The following is a 17,560-nucleotide window of genomic DNA, read 5'->3' as shown; positions in this document are numbered from 1 at the left end:
AGCCTCTGAGCATGAGCAGAGTGTAATTTGTGACTCTTGGAGGAAAAGGGGCCTCTGAGCATGAGCAGAGTGCACTTTTTGGGTTTGGGGGAAAGAGAGCCTCTGAGCATGAGCAGAGTGTAATTTGTGACTCTTGGAGGAAAGAGAGCCTCTGAGCATGAGCAGAGTGCAATTTTGGGGTTTGGAGGAAAAAGGGCCTTTGAGCATGGGCAGAGTGCAATTTTTGGCTCTTGGAGGAAAAGGGGCCTTTGAGCATGGGCAGAGTGCAATTAGTGGATCTTGGAGGAAAGAGAGCCTCTGAGCATGAGCAGAGTGCAATTTTTGGGTTTGGGGGAAAGAGGGCCTTTGAGCATGGGCAGAGTGCAATTTGTGGCTCTTGGAGGAAAGAGAGCCTCTGAGCATGAGCAGAGTGTAATTTGTGACTCTTGGAGGAAAAGGGGCCTCTGAGCATGAGCAGAGTGCACTTTTTGGGTTTGGGGGAAAGAGAGCCTCTGAGCATGAGCAGAGTGTAATTTGTGACTTGGAGGAAAGAGAGCCTCTGAGCATGAGAAGAGTGCACTTTTTGGGTTTGGGGGAAAGAGAGCCTCTGAGCATGAGCAGAGTGCAATTTTGGGGTTTGGAGGAAAAAGGGCCTTTGAGCATGGGCAGAGTGCAATTTTTGGCTCTTGGAGGAAAGAGGGCCTCTGAGCATGAGCAGAGTGCAATTTGTGGCTTTTGGAGGAAAGAGGGCTTCTGAGCATGGGCAGAGTGCAATTTGTGGATCTTGGAGATGAGACTCAAGCCTAGAAGACAACATTTGTTCATGTTTCCTATACACCTTCTGCACAAGGCAATTATATATATTTCTGACACAATGCCAGGAGGAGAGAGGGCATCTGAGCATGAGCAGAGTGGAATTTGTGGCTCTTGGAGGAAAGAGGGTCTCTGAGCATGAGCAGAGTGCAATTAGTGGAGCCTGGAGGTGGGAATCAAGCTTGTTTATGTTTCATATGCACCTTCCGCACAAGGTAATTATATACATTTCTGACACAATGCTAGGAGGAAAGAGGGTCTCTGAGCATGGGCAGAGTGCAATTAGTGGAGCTTGGAGGTGGGACTCAAGCCTAGGTGGCAACATTTGTCCATGTTTTATATACACCCTGGGCAAACTTGGGAATGGTGGGAATTGAAGTCCAAAACACCTGGAGGACCCAAGGTCCAAAATCCACAAATTGCACTCTGCCCATGCTCAGAGGCTCATGCTTAAGAGGCTTGGGGGGGGGGAAAGGAAGGGGCCAGAGGCTGTTAGGAATGGTGGGAGTTGGAGTCCAAAACACCTGCAGGGCCCAAGTTGGCCCATGCCTGGTCTACACTGTGGAATTAACACAGTTTGACACCACTTGAACTGAACACGGCTCAAGGCTATGGAGTTGGAGCTAGACACAATCGGTAACCTTCTTTGCTCAAAAGTGCTGGTGCCTCCCCAAACTACAAATCTAGTATGCCATACCAACGAGTTGTGGTAGTTAAACTGGTGTCAAACTGAATTGATTCTACAATGTAGACAAACCATGCCCTAACACGGCAGATGCTGTCAAAAACGTGGGATGCTGAATTTGTTGATGCTCAGAAGTCACCATCTGTCTCTTTACTATCTTCTCCCTAATCTGTAACCCTCAAAGCTCAAATTCATTGGGTTGCTGTGAGTTTTCCGGGCTGTCTGGCCATGTTCCAGAAGCATTCTCTCCTGACGTTTCACCCACATCTGTGGCAGGCATCCTCAGAGGTAGTGAGGTCTGTTGGAAACTAGGAAAATTGGGTTTATATATCTGTGGAATAATGTCCAGGGTGAGAGAAAGAACTCTGGTCTGGGTTGTTGTAGGTTTTTCGGGCTATATGGCCATGTTCTAGAGCAGTGGATCTCAACCTGGGGTCCCCAGGTGTTGTTGGCCTACAACTCCCAGAAATCCCAGCCAGCTTACCCACTGTTAGAATTTCTGGGATTTGAGGGCTAAAAACATCTGGGGACCCCAGGTTGAGAGCCACTGTTCTAGAGGCATTCTCTCCTGGTGTTTCACCTGCATCTATGGCAAGCATCCTTAGACCTCACTACCTCTGAGGATGCTTGCCATAGATGCAGGTGAAACGTCAGGAGAGAATGCCTCTAGAATATGACCATATAGCCCGAAAAACCTACAACAACCCAGACAAGAGTTCTTTCTTTCTCCCACCAAGATATATAAACCTTACTTGCCTAGTTTCCAACAGACCTCACAACCTCAGAGGATGCCTGCCACAGATGTGGGCGAAACATCAGGAGAGAATGCTTCTAGAACATGGCCATATACCCCAAAAAACTTACAACAACCCAGACAAGAGTTCTTTCTCCCACCCTGGACATTATTCCACAGATATATAAACCCCACTTGCCTAGTTTCCAGCAGACCTCACTACCTCTGAGGATGCCAGCCACAGATTTGGGTGAAACGTCAGGAGAGAATGCTTCTGGAACATGGCCAGACAGTTTGGGAAACTCACAGCAACCTAGTGATTCCGGCCATCAAAGCCTTCGACAACACGCTGTCAGATCCATCTATCTCTTACTGCTTTTTCAACTGGAGATGTCAAAAACAACAAAACAGTTTTTCATTCGGTTGTTGTAGATTTTTCTGGGCTATATGGCCATGTTCTAGAGGCATTCTCTCCTGACGTTTCGCCTGCATCTATGGCAAGCATCCTCAGAGGAAGTGAGTCTACCTCTGAGGATGCTTGCCATAGATGCAGACGAAATACTATAGTATTTCATTCTATAGTTTGGGGGCTGTTTTGGTTTTTTTCGCCTTTGGGACAGTGGGAAAAACCACACCAGTTTCCAGAAACAAAACTGCGCAGGGAGGAAATTAACACAACATTCAAAACTGGCCGAAAGTTTCCGCTTTTAGACGCTCGAGTTTCTTTTCCTGCCGCTTCACTTTTAGTTTGCACAACATTCAAACTGGCAAAGACAGCGAATGGGGAAAAACAACAACATTGGAGTAGAGGGTTGTTGTAGGTTTTTTTGGGCTATATGGCCATGTTCTAAAGGCATTTTCTCCTGACCTTTCGCCTGCATCTATGGCAAGCATCCTCAGAGGTAGTGAGGTCTGTTGGAACTAGGAAAAAGGGTGTATATACCTGTGGAAGCACCAGGGTGGGACAAAGGACTCTTGTCTGCTGGAGCTAGGTGTGAATGTTGCAACTGATCACCTTGATTGGCATTTGATTGCCGGCAGTGCCTGGAGCAATCTTTTGTTGAGAGGTAATTAGATGTCCTCGTTTGTTTCCTCTCTGTTGTGTAGAGGTGTCTGCGCCCTACACTACTGGAGAAATTGATTAGCATTTGATTGCTGGCAGTGCCTGGAGCAATCTTTTGTTGGGAGGTAATTAGATGTCCTTGTTTGTTTCCTCCCTCAACCTGAGAAGTCAGCCATAGCAGAGCACCTGATGAACCAACCTGGACACAGCATTTTATTTGAGAAGACAGAAATGCTGGACCACACCAACAACCACCATGTCAGGCTACACAGAGAAGCCATTGAAATCCACAAGCATGTGGACAATTTCAACAGAAAGGAGGAAACCATGAAAATGAACACCATCTGGGCACCACAATTCAAGAGAGATATTGACAAGCTGGAATGTGTCCAGAGGAGAGCGACTAAAATGATAAAAGGTCTGGAGAACAAGCCCTATGAAGAGCGGCTTAAGGAGCTGGGCATGTTTAGCCTGAAGAAGAGAAGGCTGAGAGGGGATATGATAGCCATGTATAAATATGTGAGAGGAAGCCACAGGGAGGAGGGGGCAAGCTTGTTTTCTGCTTCCCTGGAGACTAGGACGCAATGGAACAATGGCTTCAAACTACAAGAGAGGAGATTCCATCTGAACATGAGGAAGAACTTCCTGACTGTGAGAGCCGTTCAGCAGTGGAACTCTCTGCCCCGGAGTGTGGTGGAGGCTCCTTCTTTGGAAGCTTTTAAACAGAGGCTGGATGGCCATCTGTCAGGGGTGATTTGAATGCAATATTCCTGCTTCTTGGCAGAATGGGGTTGGACTGGATGGCCCATGAGGTCTCTTCCAACTCTTTGATTCTATGACTCTATGATTCTACCAGTATTAAAAAACTCTAAAATTACAACAGCAAAACAACAGAGAGGAAACAATCAGGGACATCTAATCACCTCTCAACAAAAGATTGCTCCAGGCACTGCCAGGCAATCAAATGCTAATCAAGGTGATCAGTTGAAACATTCACACCTAGCTCCAGCAGACAAGAATCCTTTGTCCCACCCTGGTCATTCCACAGATATATAAACCCTTTTTCCTAGTTCCAACAGACCTCACAACTTCTGAGGATGCTTGCCATAGATGCAGGCGAAACGTCAGGAGAAAATGCCTTTAGAACATGGCCATATAGCCCAAAAAAAACCTACAACAACCCAGTGATTCCGGCCACGAAAGCCTTCGACAATACATTGGAGTATAGGTTGTTTTATAGCAAAGCTGCGCAGTTTTCTCGCTCTTAGTGCAATTTCTCAAACTCCTACAATGTTTGCAATAATTTTGTGCATGGGACCATGTTTATGCACACCAAATCGTCGGGAAGGAAAGGTATCACTAAATCAGATTGGGGAGTATTTTTTTTGGATCCAAGCCCTTTTGTTTTCCAACACACCAACTGACATCAATCAGATCCAAACCAAAGTGCAAATAATTCCCAGGACCAACCCAGAATACCCTTTTGTGTACCCAAACCGTCGGCTCACTATCGGTAAAGGCTGGTATATAAGGAAACCCCAAATGGGAAAAAGGACATCGCTTGCCACGCGTACGGCACAAAGTGTTTCCCGTCCTCGTTTTAGCAACCGTAAACAGACACCGGGGAACTTGATCTCAAATGCTCTGGTCTGAATCGGTCCATTCTGGGGTTAGGATGGAAAAAGCTGGGTTGTGAATATCTCGAAGGGCCGATTTGGGGGCGCAAGGCGTAAATGGCGGCAGGAGGGATTCAGGCTTTCTTCAGCATTTTGGTGGTTTGGTTGTTGGCCTCGTTGATGCTGATCACGTTGGCGATGGCCTGGGAAGAAAGGAAACGCAGAAGATTATACCACACTTAGGCAGAAACAAAATGAAATGCAAAGATACAGAATGGGGGACGCATGTCTTGAGAGCAACACGTGTGTCCAGGAATACCTGGCCGCTCTTAATGAGTTCAAGTCCCCTTTCAGGGCCAGATCAACTACACCCCAGAGTATTGAAGGAACTAGCGGAAGTCATTTCGGAACCATTGGCAACCATCTTTGAGAGTTCTTGGAGAACGGGAGAAGTTCCAGCAGATTGGAGGAGGGCCAATGTGGTCCCAATCTTCAAGAAGGGAAAAAAGGACGACCCAAACAACTACCGTCCGGTCAGCCTCACGTCGATACCGGGCAAGATTCTGGAAAAGATTGTTAAGGAAGTGGTCTGCAAACACTTAGAAACAAATGCAGTCATTGCTAATAGTCAACATGGATTTATCAAAAACAAGTCATGCAGACTCATCGAATCTCTTTCTTCGATAGAGTTACAAGCTGGGTAGATGCGGGGAATGCCGTGGATGGAGCGTACCTGGATTTCAGGAAGGCCTTCTTTGACAAGGTCCCCCATGACCTTCTGGCAAGGAAACTAGTCCAATGTGGGCGAGGCAAAACTACAGTGAGGTGGATCTGGAATTGGTTAAATGGACGAACACAGAAAGTGCTCACTAATGCTTCCTCTTCATCTTGGAAAGAAGTGACAAGTGGAGTGCCATCCTCAGGGTTCCGTCCTGGGCCCGGTCCTGTTCAGGATCTTCATTCATGACTTAGATGAAGGGCTAGAAGGCATGATCATCAAGTTTGCAGACGACACCAAATTGGGAGGGAGAGCCAATAGTCCAGAGGACAGGAGCAGGATTCAAAACGATCTTGACAGATTAGAGAGATGAATGGCCAAAACTAACAAAATGAAGTTCAACAGTGACAAATGCAAGATACTCCACTTAGGCAGGAAAAACGAAATGCAAAGATATAGAATGGGGGATGCCTGGCTCGAGAGCAGTACGTGTGAAAAAGATCTTGGAGTCCTCGTGGACAACAAGTTAAACATGAGCCAACAATGTGATGCGGCAGCAAAAAAAGCCAATGGGATGTTGGCCTGCATCAATAGGAGCATAGTGTCTAGATCTAGGGAAGTCATGCTCCCCATGCTCTATTCTGCTTTGGTTAGACCACATCTGGAATATTGTTTCCAATTCTGGGCACCACAATTCAAGAAAGATACTGACAAGCTGGAATGTGTCCAGAGGAGGGCGGCTAAAATGATAAAAGATCTGGAGAACAAGCCCTATGAGGAGTGGCTTAGGGAACTGGGCATCTTTAGCCTGAAGAAGAGAACGCTGAGAGGAGATATGATAGCCATGTATAAATATGTGAGAGGAAGCCACAGGGAGGAGGAGGGAGCAAGCTTGTTTTCTGCTTCCTTGGAGACTAGGATGCAATGGAACAATGGCTTCAAACTACAAGAGAGGAGATCCCATCTGAACATTAGGAAGAACTTCCTGACTGTGAGAGCCGTTCAGCAGTGGAACTCTCTGCCCCGGAGTGTGGTGGAGGCTCCTTCTTTGGAAGCTTTTAAGCAGAGGCTGGATGGCCATCTGTCAGGGGTGATTTGAATGCAACATTCCTGCTTCTTGGCAGAATGGGGTTGGACTGGATGGCCCATGAGGTCTCTTCCAACTCTTTGATTCTATGATTCTATGATTTAATGTATTTCTAATAATAATAATAATAATAATAATAATAATGCAATAACAATAAAGTAACATTGCAAAATAATATTTTGATATTTAATTTACCATTTCATTTAAGGCATATATTAAAATATTTAAAATGCATTAAATTAAAATGCATTAAATTAAATGTCAAATTAAAATTAAATTTACCATTTCATTTAAGGCATTCTGAAATATTTGAGTAATATAGCAAAGTATTATTTATCATTTAATTTAATTTAAATATGTAACTCCTTAATATTTAGGAAACAATGCAAAATAATATTCGTTTACTTAATAATTAAATAAACCAATATTATTTTGCAATGTTACCTAAATATTAATAATTAAATATTTTTAAATTTGACATTTAATTTAATGCATTTTAATATTTGAATAATATAGCAAAGTAATAGGATTTATCATTCAGTTTAAATATGAAACTCCTTAATATTTAGGTAACATTGCAAAATAATAATTTCTTTCCTATTTATTTTTTAAAATGGCATAAAATAAATAAATAATATCTGGCGGGCACGTGTCAGTAGAAATGGCTACGCGTGTCAGTACTGACATGCGTGTCATAGGTTCGCCATCACGGGTCTAGATCCAGGGAAGTCATACTCCCCATGCTCTATTCTGCCTTGGTTTGACCACACCTGGAGTCAGAGTATTGAAGCTTTGCCAGCGGAAGGATTGCTAGGTCAGCAGACACTGTGTTCCAGAAATCGGGACTCTGCAAGCTTTCAGTTACAACAGAAAACTAAGTTTACTAAGTACATCTATACACGTCTATTCACAGCAAGCAACAGGCAGGAACTACTAGGCAAAAACAACAGTCTCTGAACATCTGCTTATCTGACTTCTGGCTGAGACCGGATCCTCCCTCTTCTTCCCAGCCAGAGAACACGTTATCTCATTTCTGTCAAGGTTACAGTTTCACAGCCTCAGCACTATGTTTTCTTAATACACAAAAGAGCAGAATAGAATCCATCTTGAAATACATCTTGATCCATCTTGAATCGCACAGAAACACATTGAAAAACACACATGCATAACTAAATAATCCTGACAATATTGTGTCCAATTCTGGGCACCACAATTGAAGAGAGATGTTGACAAGCTGGAATGTGTCCAGAGGAGAGTGACTAAAATGATCAAGGGTCTGGAGAACAAGCCCTATGAGGAGCAGCTTCAAGAGCTGGGCATGTTCAACATCTTTATTAATGACTTAGATGAAGGGTTAGAAGACAGGATCATCAAGTTTGCAGACGACACCAAATTGGGAGGGAGAGCCAATACGCCTGAGGACAGGAGCAGGATTCAAAACGATCTTGACAGATTAGAGATGATTGGCCAAAACTAACAAAATGAAGTTCAACAGGGACAAATGCAAGATACTCCACTTAGGCAGGAAAAACAAAATGCAAAGAGACAAAATGGGGGACAATGCCTGGCTCGAGAGCAGTACGTGTGAAAAAGATCTTGGAGTCCTCGTGGACAACAAGTTAAACATGAGCCAACAATGTGATGTGGCGGCAAAAAAAGCCAATGGGATTTTGGCCTGCATCAAGAGGAGCCTAGTGTCTAGGTCCAGGGAGGTAATGCTACCCCTCTATTCTGCTCTGGTTAGACCACACCTGGAATATTGTGTCCAATTCTGGGCACCACAATTCAAGAGAGATATTGACAAGCTGGAATGTGTCCAGAGGAGGGCGACTAAAATGATCAAGGGTCTGGAGAACAAGCCCTATGAGGAGCGGCTTAAGGAGCTGGGCATGTTTAGCCTGAAGAAGAGAATGCTGAGAGGAGATATGATAGCCATGTATAAATATGTGAGAGGATGCCACAGGGAGGAGGGAGCAAGCTTGTCTTCTGCTTCCCTGGAGACTAGGACACGAAACAATGGCTTCAAACTACAAGAGAGGAGATTCCATCTGAACATGAGGAAGAACTTCCTGACTGTGAGAGCCGTTCAGCAGTGGAACTCTCTGCCCCGGAGTGTGGTGGAGGCTCCTTCTTTGGAAGCTTTTAAACAGGGGCTGGATGGCCATCTGTCAGGGGTGATTTGAATGCAACATTCCTGCTTCTTGGCAGAATGGGGTTGGACTGGATGACCCATGAGGTCTCTTCCAACTCTTTGATTCTATGATTCTATGTTTAGCCTGAAGAAGAGAAGGCTGAGTGAAGACATGATGAGGGCCATGTATAAATATGTGAGAGGAAGTCATAGTGTGCTAGTACGGCTGTACCAGGAGCTCCAACTTCTTTTCCTTTCTATTGAGTGTTTGCATGTATTCCAAAGTTCCATGCATTTTGCAATAAGGTGGCTTCCCTTGGTTTGCAATCATAGGGCCAATGACCCATCAGTTATCATTATGTTCTTTAGTTCCACCCCTTTTTTTCTGGGTTAAGGAGGGAATAAGGGGACCTCTAGTTCAGTTCACACAGAGAAGCCTTTCGTACAGGACATGAATCAGTCCCACCTCGGCGTCTCCTTACTAAAATCGTTGTCCAATTGCATAGTTGGTCGTTCCATATATTCGTTTCCATCTAATTATGCTCCAGTAGTAAAAGCTTGCTCAAAGAGCCAGGTCTTAACCATTTTGCATAATGTTAGAAGGGAAGGAGCCAATCTTATATCCCTGGGAAGGGCATTCTATAGCCGAGGGGCCACCACTGAGAAGGCCCTGCCTCTCGTCTCCGCCAAACGCATCCGTGAGGAAGGCGGGATCGAGAGTAGGGCCTCCCCAGACGATCTTAAAGTCCTAGATGATTCATAAGGAGAGATACGTTCAGATAGGTAAGCCAAACAATGGCTTCAAACTACAGGAAAGGAGATTCCACCTGAATATTCAGAAGAACTTCCTGACTGTGAGAGCTGTTCAGCAGTGGAACTCTCTGCTCCGGAGTGTGGTGGAGACTCCTTCTATGGAGACTTTTAAACAGAGGCTGGATGGCCATCTGTCGGGGGTGCTTTGAATGTGATTTTCCTGCTTCTTGGCCAAATGGGGTTGGATTGGATGGCCCACGAGGTCTCTTCCAACTCTATGAGTCAATGATGCTACTGTTGCACCTCAGCACTCCTTGCACCTTGCACACAGCACTCATCAACAAACCAAACGTGGTAGTAAACAGTTTATTGATAAAAACACATATAAGAAGGGCCAAAGGTACCTTAAGCAAAAAGGAAGCAAGTCCCAAAGGCTATAGGTAAATCCAGAAAACAGTGGTTAAAACATGAACATTAATCCAGGAAACAAGGTGCAAAACATGGACATGAATCCAAAGGTAAGTCCATAAAACAAGGAGCCAAACTTGAGCATGAATCTTGGGTCTAGTTATAAGGGTTCGGTTTTTGTATTGTATAGTTTATGGGTAGGAACCATAAGTAGCCCAATAGCCAGATCCATCAGCTTCCCTGGAGCCAGAGCCATTTGGAAGAAGTTGCCAGAGGAGCTAGAAAGCTGAACACATTGCACATTAGAAGTTGATGCTAGAAGTTGGTGTTACGAGTTGAAGGAACCCTGTCACAAGTGCATGGAAGACAAGAAAGGACACAGAAGGAAGGCAGAGAGGGAGGTGCATCAAGCCTCCAACTTTTCCTACAAATTTTAGTTGTTAGCCCTAGGAAGAGATAGACTACTGTTATTACCTTACTAGCTGTACCCAGTCACATGTTGCTGTAGTTCTCAGAAAACAGAAAATTTCCAGACATGGAATAATCTGGGCTAGGGAACTCCTCCCACCAAAGGTTTCCTGCTGGCTTTAAGGTGCAAGGCTATTCAAAAGTAATCCAGGTGGGCAATTGCAATATTCACACTTGGCTCAAGGAGAAATTTGAGGGGGCCGGGGCTAGGGAGTCATTTTCATGCATGCACTATAATGCCTTTTTGGTTTTTAAGTCCTTTCTGCTGTGTGTGTATTTTTTGTTTTTATGACTGATGGTCACTCATTGGCCCGAAAGGTGTCTTGTGTCCTAATTTGGTGTCAATTCGTCCAGTGGTTTTTGATTTATGCTAATCCCACAAACGAACATTCAATTTTTATTTATATAAACTAACTGTACCCGCTCGTGCTGCTGTGGCCAACCTTCCCTCTCTCTTTCTCTCCTTTTCTTTCTCTCTCCTTCCTTCCTTCCCTCCCTCTTTCCTTCCTTCACCCCTTTTCTTTCCCTTCTCCTTTCTCTCCTTTCTTCCTTCTCTACCTCCTTCCTTCCTTCCTTCCTTCCTTCCTTCCTTCACTCTTTGGTTCCATCCGTCCTTCTCTCTTTCCCTCCTTCTTTCCCTCCCTCTTTCTCTCCTTCTTTCCTTCCTTCCTTCACCCCTTTTCTTTCCCTTCTCCTTTCTCTACTTTCTTCCGTCTCTACTTCCTTCCTTCCTTCCATCCTTTCTTCCTTCCTTCCTTCCTTCCTTCCTTCCTTCTTTCCTTCCCTCTTTGGTTCCATCCTTCCTTCTCTCTTTCCCTCCTTCCTTCCCTCCCTCTTTCTTGCCTTCTTTCCTTCCTTCACCCCTTTTCTTTCCCTTCTCCTTTCTCTACTTTCTTCCGTCTCTACTTCCTTCCTTCCTTCCTTCCTTCCTTCCTTCCTTCCTTCCTTCCTTCCCTCTTTGGTTCCATCCGTCCTTCTCTCTTTCCCTCCTTCCTTCCCTCCCTCTTTCTCTCCTTCCTTCCTTCCCTCCCTCTTTCCTCCCTTCACCCTTTTCTTTCCCTTCTCTTTGCTCTCCTTTCTTCCTTCTCTACCTCCTTCCTTCCTTCCTTCCTTCCTTCCTTCCTTCCTTCCTTCCTTCTTTCGCTCTTTGGTTCCATCCTTCCAGGCATGTAGGCGGGGGGGGGGGGGGGGGCTCGGGGGGCTTCAGCCCCCCCCCCCCGAAATTTTCATGGTGGTTCACAAAAAGGCCTTACTGGTGCATTATTTAAACTGTTATGTTTATTCATATCATGATGTGATCACCATGCTCAATATATCCCATATGCATGGGGATATTGGGGTAACGATACAAAAGGTTTGCTAGGCTAGACCCTCTTTCACTCAGACTCAGCCCCCCCCCCCCCCGAAACGAAATCCTGGCTACGGGCCTGCATCCTTCCTTCTCTCTTTCCCTCCTTCCTTCCCTGCCTCTTTCTCTCCTTCCTTCCTTCCTTCCTTCCTTCCTTCCTTCCTTCCTTCCCTCTCTCTTTCCTTCCTTCACCCCTTTTCTTTCCCTTCTCCTTTCTCTCCTTTCTCTCCTTCCTTCCTTCCTTCCTTCCTTCCTTCCTTCCTTCCTTCCTTAATTCCTTCCTTCCTTCCTTCCTTCACTCTTTGGTTCCATCCTTCCTTCTCTCTTTCCCTCCTTCCTTCCCTCCCTCTTTCTCTCCTTCTTTCCTTCCGTCCCTCTCTCTTTTCTTCCTTTCTTTTCTTTTTTATTTCCTTCCCTCCTTCCTTCCTTCTCAACCTCTTTCCTGCGTACCCCTCTTTTTCTTTCCCTCCCTTATTCTCTCCTTCCTTCCTTCTCTACCTCTTTCCTTCCTTGCTTGCTTTCCTGCTTTTTTCCTTCATTCCTTCTCTCCTTTCTTCTTTCCCTTCCTCCTTCTCTCCTTCCTTCCACCTTTACCTTCTTCATCCCATCCCTCTAGACATAGGCTGGAAAAGAGTTGATCTCAAAGGCAGCACTTGAAAGAGATGCATCCCTGCTCTCTGCAGAGCAAGGGCTCCACGGTTAATAAGCTGGGCATCTGCATCCGTATTGTCATTTAGCTTTTGGGGGGTTATTAAGTCCTTTCTGCTGCTTTTTTTGGGGGGGAGGGGTCAATGGGTGATGGTCACTCATTGGCCTGAGAGGTGTCTTGTGTCCAAATTTGGTGTCAATTCGTCCAGTGGTCTTTGAGTTATGTTAATCCCACAAACAAACATTACATTTTTATTTATATAGATTTAATTCAATGTTAACTATTCACCTGTGTAAATCCACCCCTGTTCCTGGCAAGATTAGAGCGCGTTCAAGAATTAACTCGAAGGACAGAACCATTTCCATGAGACGAAGTTGACTTGACAACAAACAGCAACCACAAAGATCTTCCCCACCCCAGCATCGCCTACCTTTTCTTTAATGCTCTCCACTTGCTTGCTCTGGACGTCGATTTCGTTGCTCATGTCCACCGCCATGCTCCGCAGGTTGCTCAGCATGCTGTCCACCTGGCTGAGGTTCTGCTCCATCTCTTCCTCCACGTCGTCTTTCGTTATTCTGGAGGGAAAAGTGCAAAACAAAATAGAGTCGCCGATGCCAAGGTTGGACTGGGCAGGGGTTGGACTGGATGGCCAACTCTCTGATTCGAAGGTGTGCAGTCTTCCCAAGATGATTTTCTGTACTTTCAAGACAGTATCCACACCGTGCACTAGCTTCCATAAGAGTGCCACCACAAACCAATAAAATTACTAATAGTTTCCTGGAACCTGAAAACACCTCCAAGAAAAACACCCCTTTGTCTCTTTGCATAAGTAAAAAAAATATGTTCCACACTTACATGGAATTAATGACGTGGTAGGGGAACAAGTTGTCTTCGCTGCAAGAGTCAGATTATGACAGTCAAAATCCAAAACTCTGCTCCTGACTGACTTGCAGGCTTCCACGTTTGCAAGTGCTTCCAAAGACAGACCAATTGCTTCAATCTTGTCATATGTTCTGCAGTTGATGATTGGTGATGGAAGGGTTAATGTGAGTATTAGTTCTAGAGGGTTTGGTAATCTGTAAGTGGGAGTTCATGGGTGAAAGCAATTAGTGGTGGAGGTGTGCAGGAGATGGGTTGCAGCTGGGTGTTACTGGATTTAAGGAGCTAACCTTGGAAATGACCTTTGGGAGAAAAATATTGTCATATTTTGGTGGTGGATGCTGCTGGTTTTGCCCCCAGGTCTGTTGGATTTTTCGGTATCCTGACCTGTCTCCTGTAATCTTGGCACTCTGGAACCTTGAACCTTCGGACTGTCTTTTGACTACGGTATAGACTCTTCATCCCTGGACTTTGTTTATTGAACTCTTGTCATTTGACCACTGGACTGGATCCTTTGATTACGGTGTAGCTTTAGCTATCAGTTTTTGTTTATTTTGTGGCTGAGTGCTATCTTTGTTTTATATTTTGGTCTATTAAAACAGCCAGCAAGTAAGTGCTGTTTTAATTAAACTGTTTGATAAAAGTGGGAGTTTGGTTCATCTCTACCTCAATAAGGCAGAGCCCTGGTAATGTCAAATAAATAAATATAGCATCCCTACTTTGCAGATTTTCACTTTTCACTGGTGGTCTTGTCACGTAACACCCACGATAGTGCGGGAATACTGTATTGCTACAATGTTGATATGTGCAAAAGCCATTGCTGCTTGCCACTGTGAGAGCCATGACACGTTATACCTGTCGCAAGTACCAACATACTGAAAGTATTTGACCTGTTCAGTTTTGTGGCTCCTGATTTGCCATGACATGGGCTTCCACTTTGAGGCAAAAAGGAGAATTTTGGATATAATATAGCATAATTTCCAGTCTATTTATTTCACAGTAAAGTAATGAATTAAGTATTTAAGGCCAATACTAGATAAGGACAATAGCACAACATCATCTGCATCCTAGAATCCTAGAGTTGGAATGGAACCCTAAAGGCCATCCAGTCCAACCCCCTTCTGCCAGGCAGGAGAAGCACCATCAAAGCAGCCCCAATAGATGGTCATCCAACCTCTGCTTAACAATAATGATAAATCTAAAGAACCCTATAGTTGGAAGGGAACCCTAAAGGCCATCCAGTCCAACCCCCTTCTGCCAGGCAGGAGAAGCACCATCAAAGCAGCCCCAATAGATGGTCACCAAAACTCTGCTTAACAATAATAATAAATCTAAAGAACCCTAGAGTTGGAAGGGAACCCTAAAGGCCATCGAGCCCAACCTCCTTCTGCCAGGCAGGCAAAGCACCATCAAAGCAGCCCCAATAGATGGTCATCCAACCTCTGCTTAACAATAATAATAAATCTAAAGAACCCTATAGTTGGAAGGGAACCCTAAAGGCCATCCAGTCCAACCCCCTTCTGCCAGGCAGGAGAAGCACCTTCAAAGCAGCCCCAAGAGATGGTCACCCAACCTCTGCTTAACAATAATGATAAATCTAAAGAACCCTATAGTTGGAAGGGAACCCTAAAGGCCATCGAGCCCAACCTCCTTCTGCCAGGCAGGCAAAGCACCATCAAAGCAGCCCCAATAGATGGTCATCCAACCTCTGCTTAACAATAATAATAAATCTAAAGAACCCTATAGTTGGAAGGGAACCCTAAAGGCCATCCAGTCCAACCCCCTTCTGCCAGGCAGGAGAAGCACCTTCAAAGCAGCCCCAAGAGATGGTCACCCAACCTCTGCTTAACAATAATGATAAATCTAAAGAACTCTAGAGTTGGAAGGGAACCCTAAAGGCCATCCAGTCCATCCCCCTTCTGCCAGGCAGGCGAAACACCACCAAAGCAGCCCCAATAGATGGTCACCCAACCTCTGCTTAACAATAATAATAAATCTAAAGAACCCTAGAGTTGGAAGGGAACCCTAAAGGCCATCCAGTCCAACCCCCTTCTGCCAGGCAGGAGAAGCACCTTCAAAGCAGCCCCAAGAGATGGTCACCCAACCTCTGCTTAACAATAATAATAAATCTAAAGAACTCTAGAGTTGGAAGGGAACCCTAAAGGCCATCCAGTCCAACCCCCTTCTGCCAGGCAGGCAAAGCACAATCAAAACAGCCCCAATAGATGGTCATCCAGCCTCTGCTTAACAATAATAATAAATCTAAAGAACCCTAGAGTTGGAAGGGAACCCTAAAGGCCATCCAGTCCAACCCCCTTCTGCCAGGCAGGAGAAGCACCTTCAAAGCAGCCCCAAGAGATGGTCACCCAACCTCTGCTTAACAATAATAATAAATCTAAAGAACTCTAGAGTTGGAAGGGAACCCTAAAGGCCATCCAGTCCATCCCCCTTCTGCCAGGCAGGCGAAACACCACCAAAGCAGCCCCAATAGATGGTCACCCAACCTCTGCTTAACAATAATAATAAATCTAAAGAACCCTATAGTTGGAAGGGAACCCTAAAGGCCATCCAGTCCAACCCCCTTCTGCCAGGCAGGAGAAGCACCTTCAAAGCAGCCCCAAGAGATGGTCACCCAACCTCTGCTTAACAATAATAATAAATCTAAAGAACTCTAGAGTTGGAAGGGAACCCTAAAGGCCATCCAGTCCAACCCCCTTCTGCCAGGCAGGCAAAGCACAATCAAAACAGCCCCAATAGATGGTCATCCAGCCTCTGCTTAACAATAATAATAAATCTAAAGAACCCTAGAGTTGGAAGGGAACCCTAAAGGCCATCCAGTCCAACCCCCTTCTGCCAGGCAGGAGAAGCACCATCAAAGCAGCCCCAACAGATAGTCATCCAGCCTCTGATTATTCCCTGCCGACCTCTGCTCCCCTCCTCGTTGCTCCCTTACCTCTGAATGAAAGGGGCGCTCATCATCATCTGGTTTCCGTCGGCCACCAGGCAGGGCTGCCGAGAGACCACCTTGTCCTGGTCGTTGTTCCCGGCGGCTTTATTGGCCTCCATGGCTTTTAGGTTCTTTAACCTACAGAGGAAGAATAGAACAGCATAAACAGAGATTCAGTTTCGGATCGTGTTTGAGTCATTGTTCCAAGACAGCATCAAGGAAACTCAAATCTCTGGGATTCTGGAAAGTTTAGTCCCCAAAAAGAAACTTTCCCAGATCAGCCAATCAACATCCCAGAGTTCCACTTTGAATCTCAAGGAGCCCAGGGTGATGCAATGGGTTAAAGCCTTGTGCCAGCAGGACTGCCGACCGAAAGGTTGGCGGTTCGAATCCAGAGAGCAGGGTGAGCTCCCGTCTGTCAGCTATAGCTTCCCATGCAGGGACATGAGAAAAGCCTCCCACAGGATGGTAAAACATCCGGGCGTCTCCTGGGCAACATCCTTGCAGACAGCCAATTTATTGTCGAAGGCTTTCATGGCCGGAATCACTGGGTTGTTGTAGGTTTTTTCAGGCTATACGGCCATGGTCTAGAGGCATTCTCTCCTGACCTTTCGCCTGCATCTATGGCAAGCATCCTCAGAGGTTGTGAGGTCTGTTGGAACTAGGAAAAAGGGTTTATATATCTGTGGAATGACCAGGGTGGGACAAAGAACTCTTGTCTGCTGGAGCTAGGTGGGAATGTTTCAACTGACCACTTTGATTAGCATATAATGGCCTGACAGTGCCTGGAGCAAACTTTTGTTGAGAGGTGATTAGATGTCCTTGTGGACAATTTCAAGCATGTGGACAATTTCAACAGAAAGGAGGAAACCATGAAAATGAACAAAATCTGGCTACCAGTATTTAAAAAATTCTACAATTACAACAGCAAAACAACAGAGAGGAAACAATCTGGGCCATCTAATCACCTCTCAACAAAAGATTCCCCCCAGGCACTTCCAAGCCATTAAATGCTAATCAAGGTGGTCAGTTGAAACATTCACACAATTCTTGTGGGTTTTTTCGGGCTATATGGCCATGTTCTAGAGGCATTTCTCCTGACGTTTCGCCTGCATCTATGGCAAGCTTCCTCAGAGGTGAGGTCTGCTGGAGCAAGAGTCCTTTGTCTCAGTAGATGGATGGATGGATGGATGGATAGATGGATAGATGGATAGAGAGAAAGAGAGAGAGAGAGAGAGAGGTGTCAGCGGATGGATGGATAGACATCTCAGTAGATGGATGCA

General features: G+C 45.4%; 1 protein-coding gene across 1 annotated transcript in view; it reads right to left on the bottom strand.

Annotated features, from left to right (window-relative positions):
• Window positions 1-4,244: 4,244 nt before the first annotated feature.
• The window catches only part of LOC137095696 (synaptosomal-associated protein 25-like), a 44,496-nt gene continuing 31,180 nt past the window's right edge, over window positions 4,245-17,560 (bottom strand). Inside the window, exons 6-8 of the mRNA XM_067462497.1 lie at window positions 16,284-16,415; window positions 12,882-13,026; window positions 4,245-5,092 (exon numbers count right to left, since the gene is read on the bottom strand). Of these exons, the coding sequence (XP_067318598.1) occupies window positions 5,024-5,092; window positions 12,882-13,026; window positions 16,284-16,415 (346 nt within the window). The 3' untranslated portion in view covers window positions 4,245-5,023. The remainder of the gene's footprint in view (window positions 5,093-12,881; window positions 13,027-16,283; window positions 16,416-17,560) is intronic.

This window comes from Anolis sagrei, chromosome Y (genome assembly GCF_037176765.1).
Source record: "Anolis sagrei isolate rAnoSag1 chromosome Y, rAnoSag1.mat, whole genome shotgun sequence".
NCBI classification, from domain to species: Eukaryota; Metazoa; Chordata; class Lepidosauria; order Squamata; family Dactyloidae; genus Anolis; species Anolis sagrei.
This window is presented reverse-complemented; position numbering and strand designations above follow the sequence as displayed.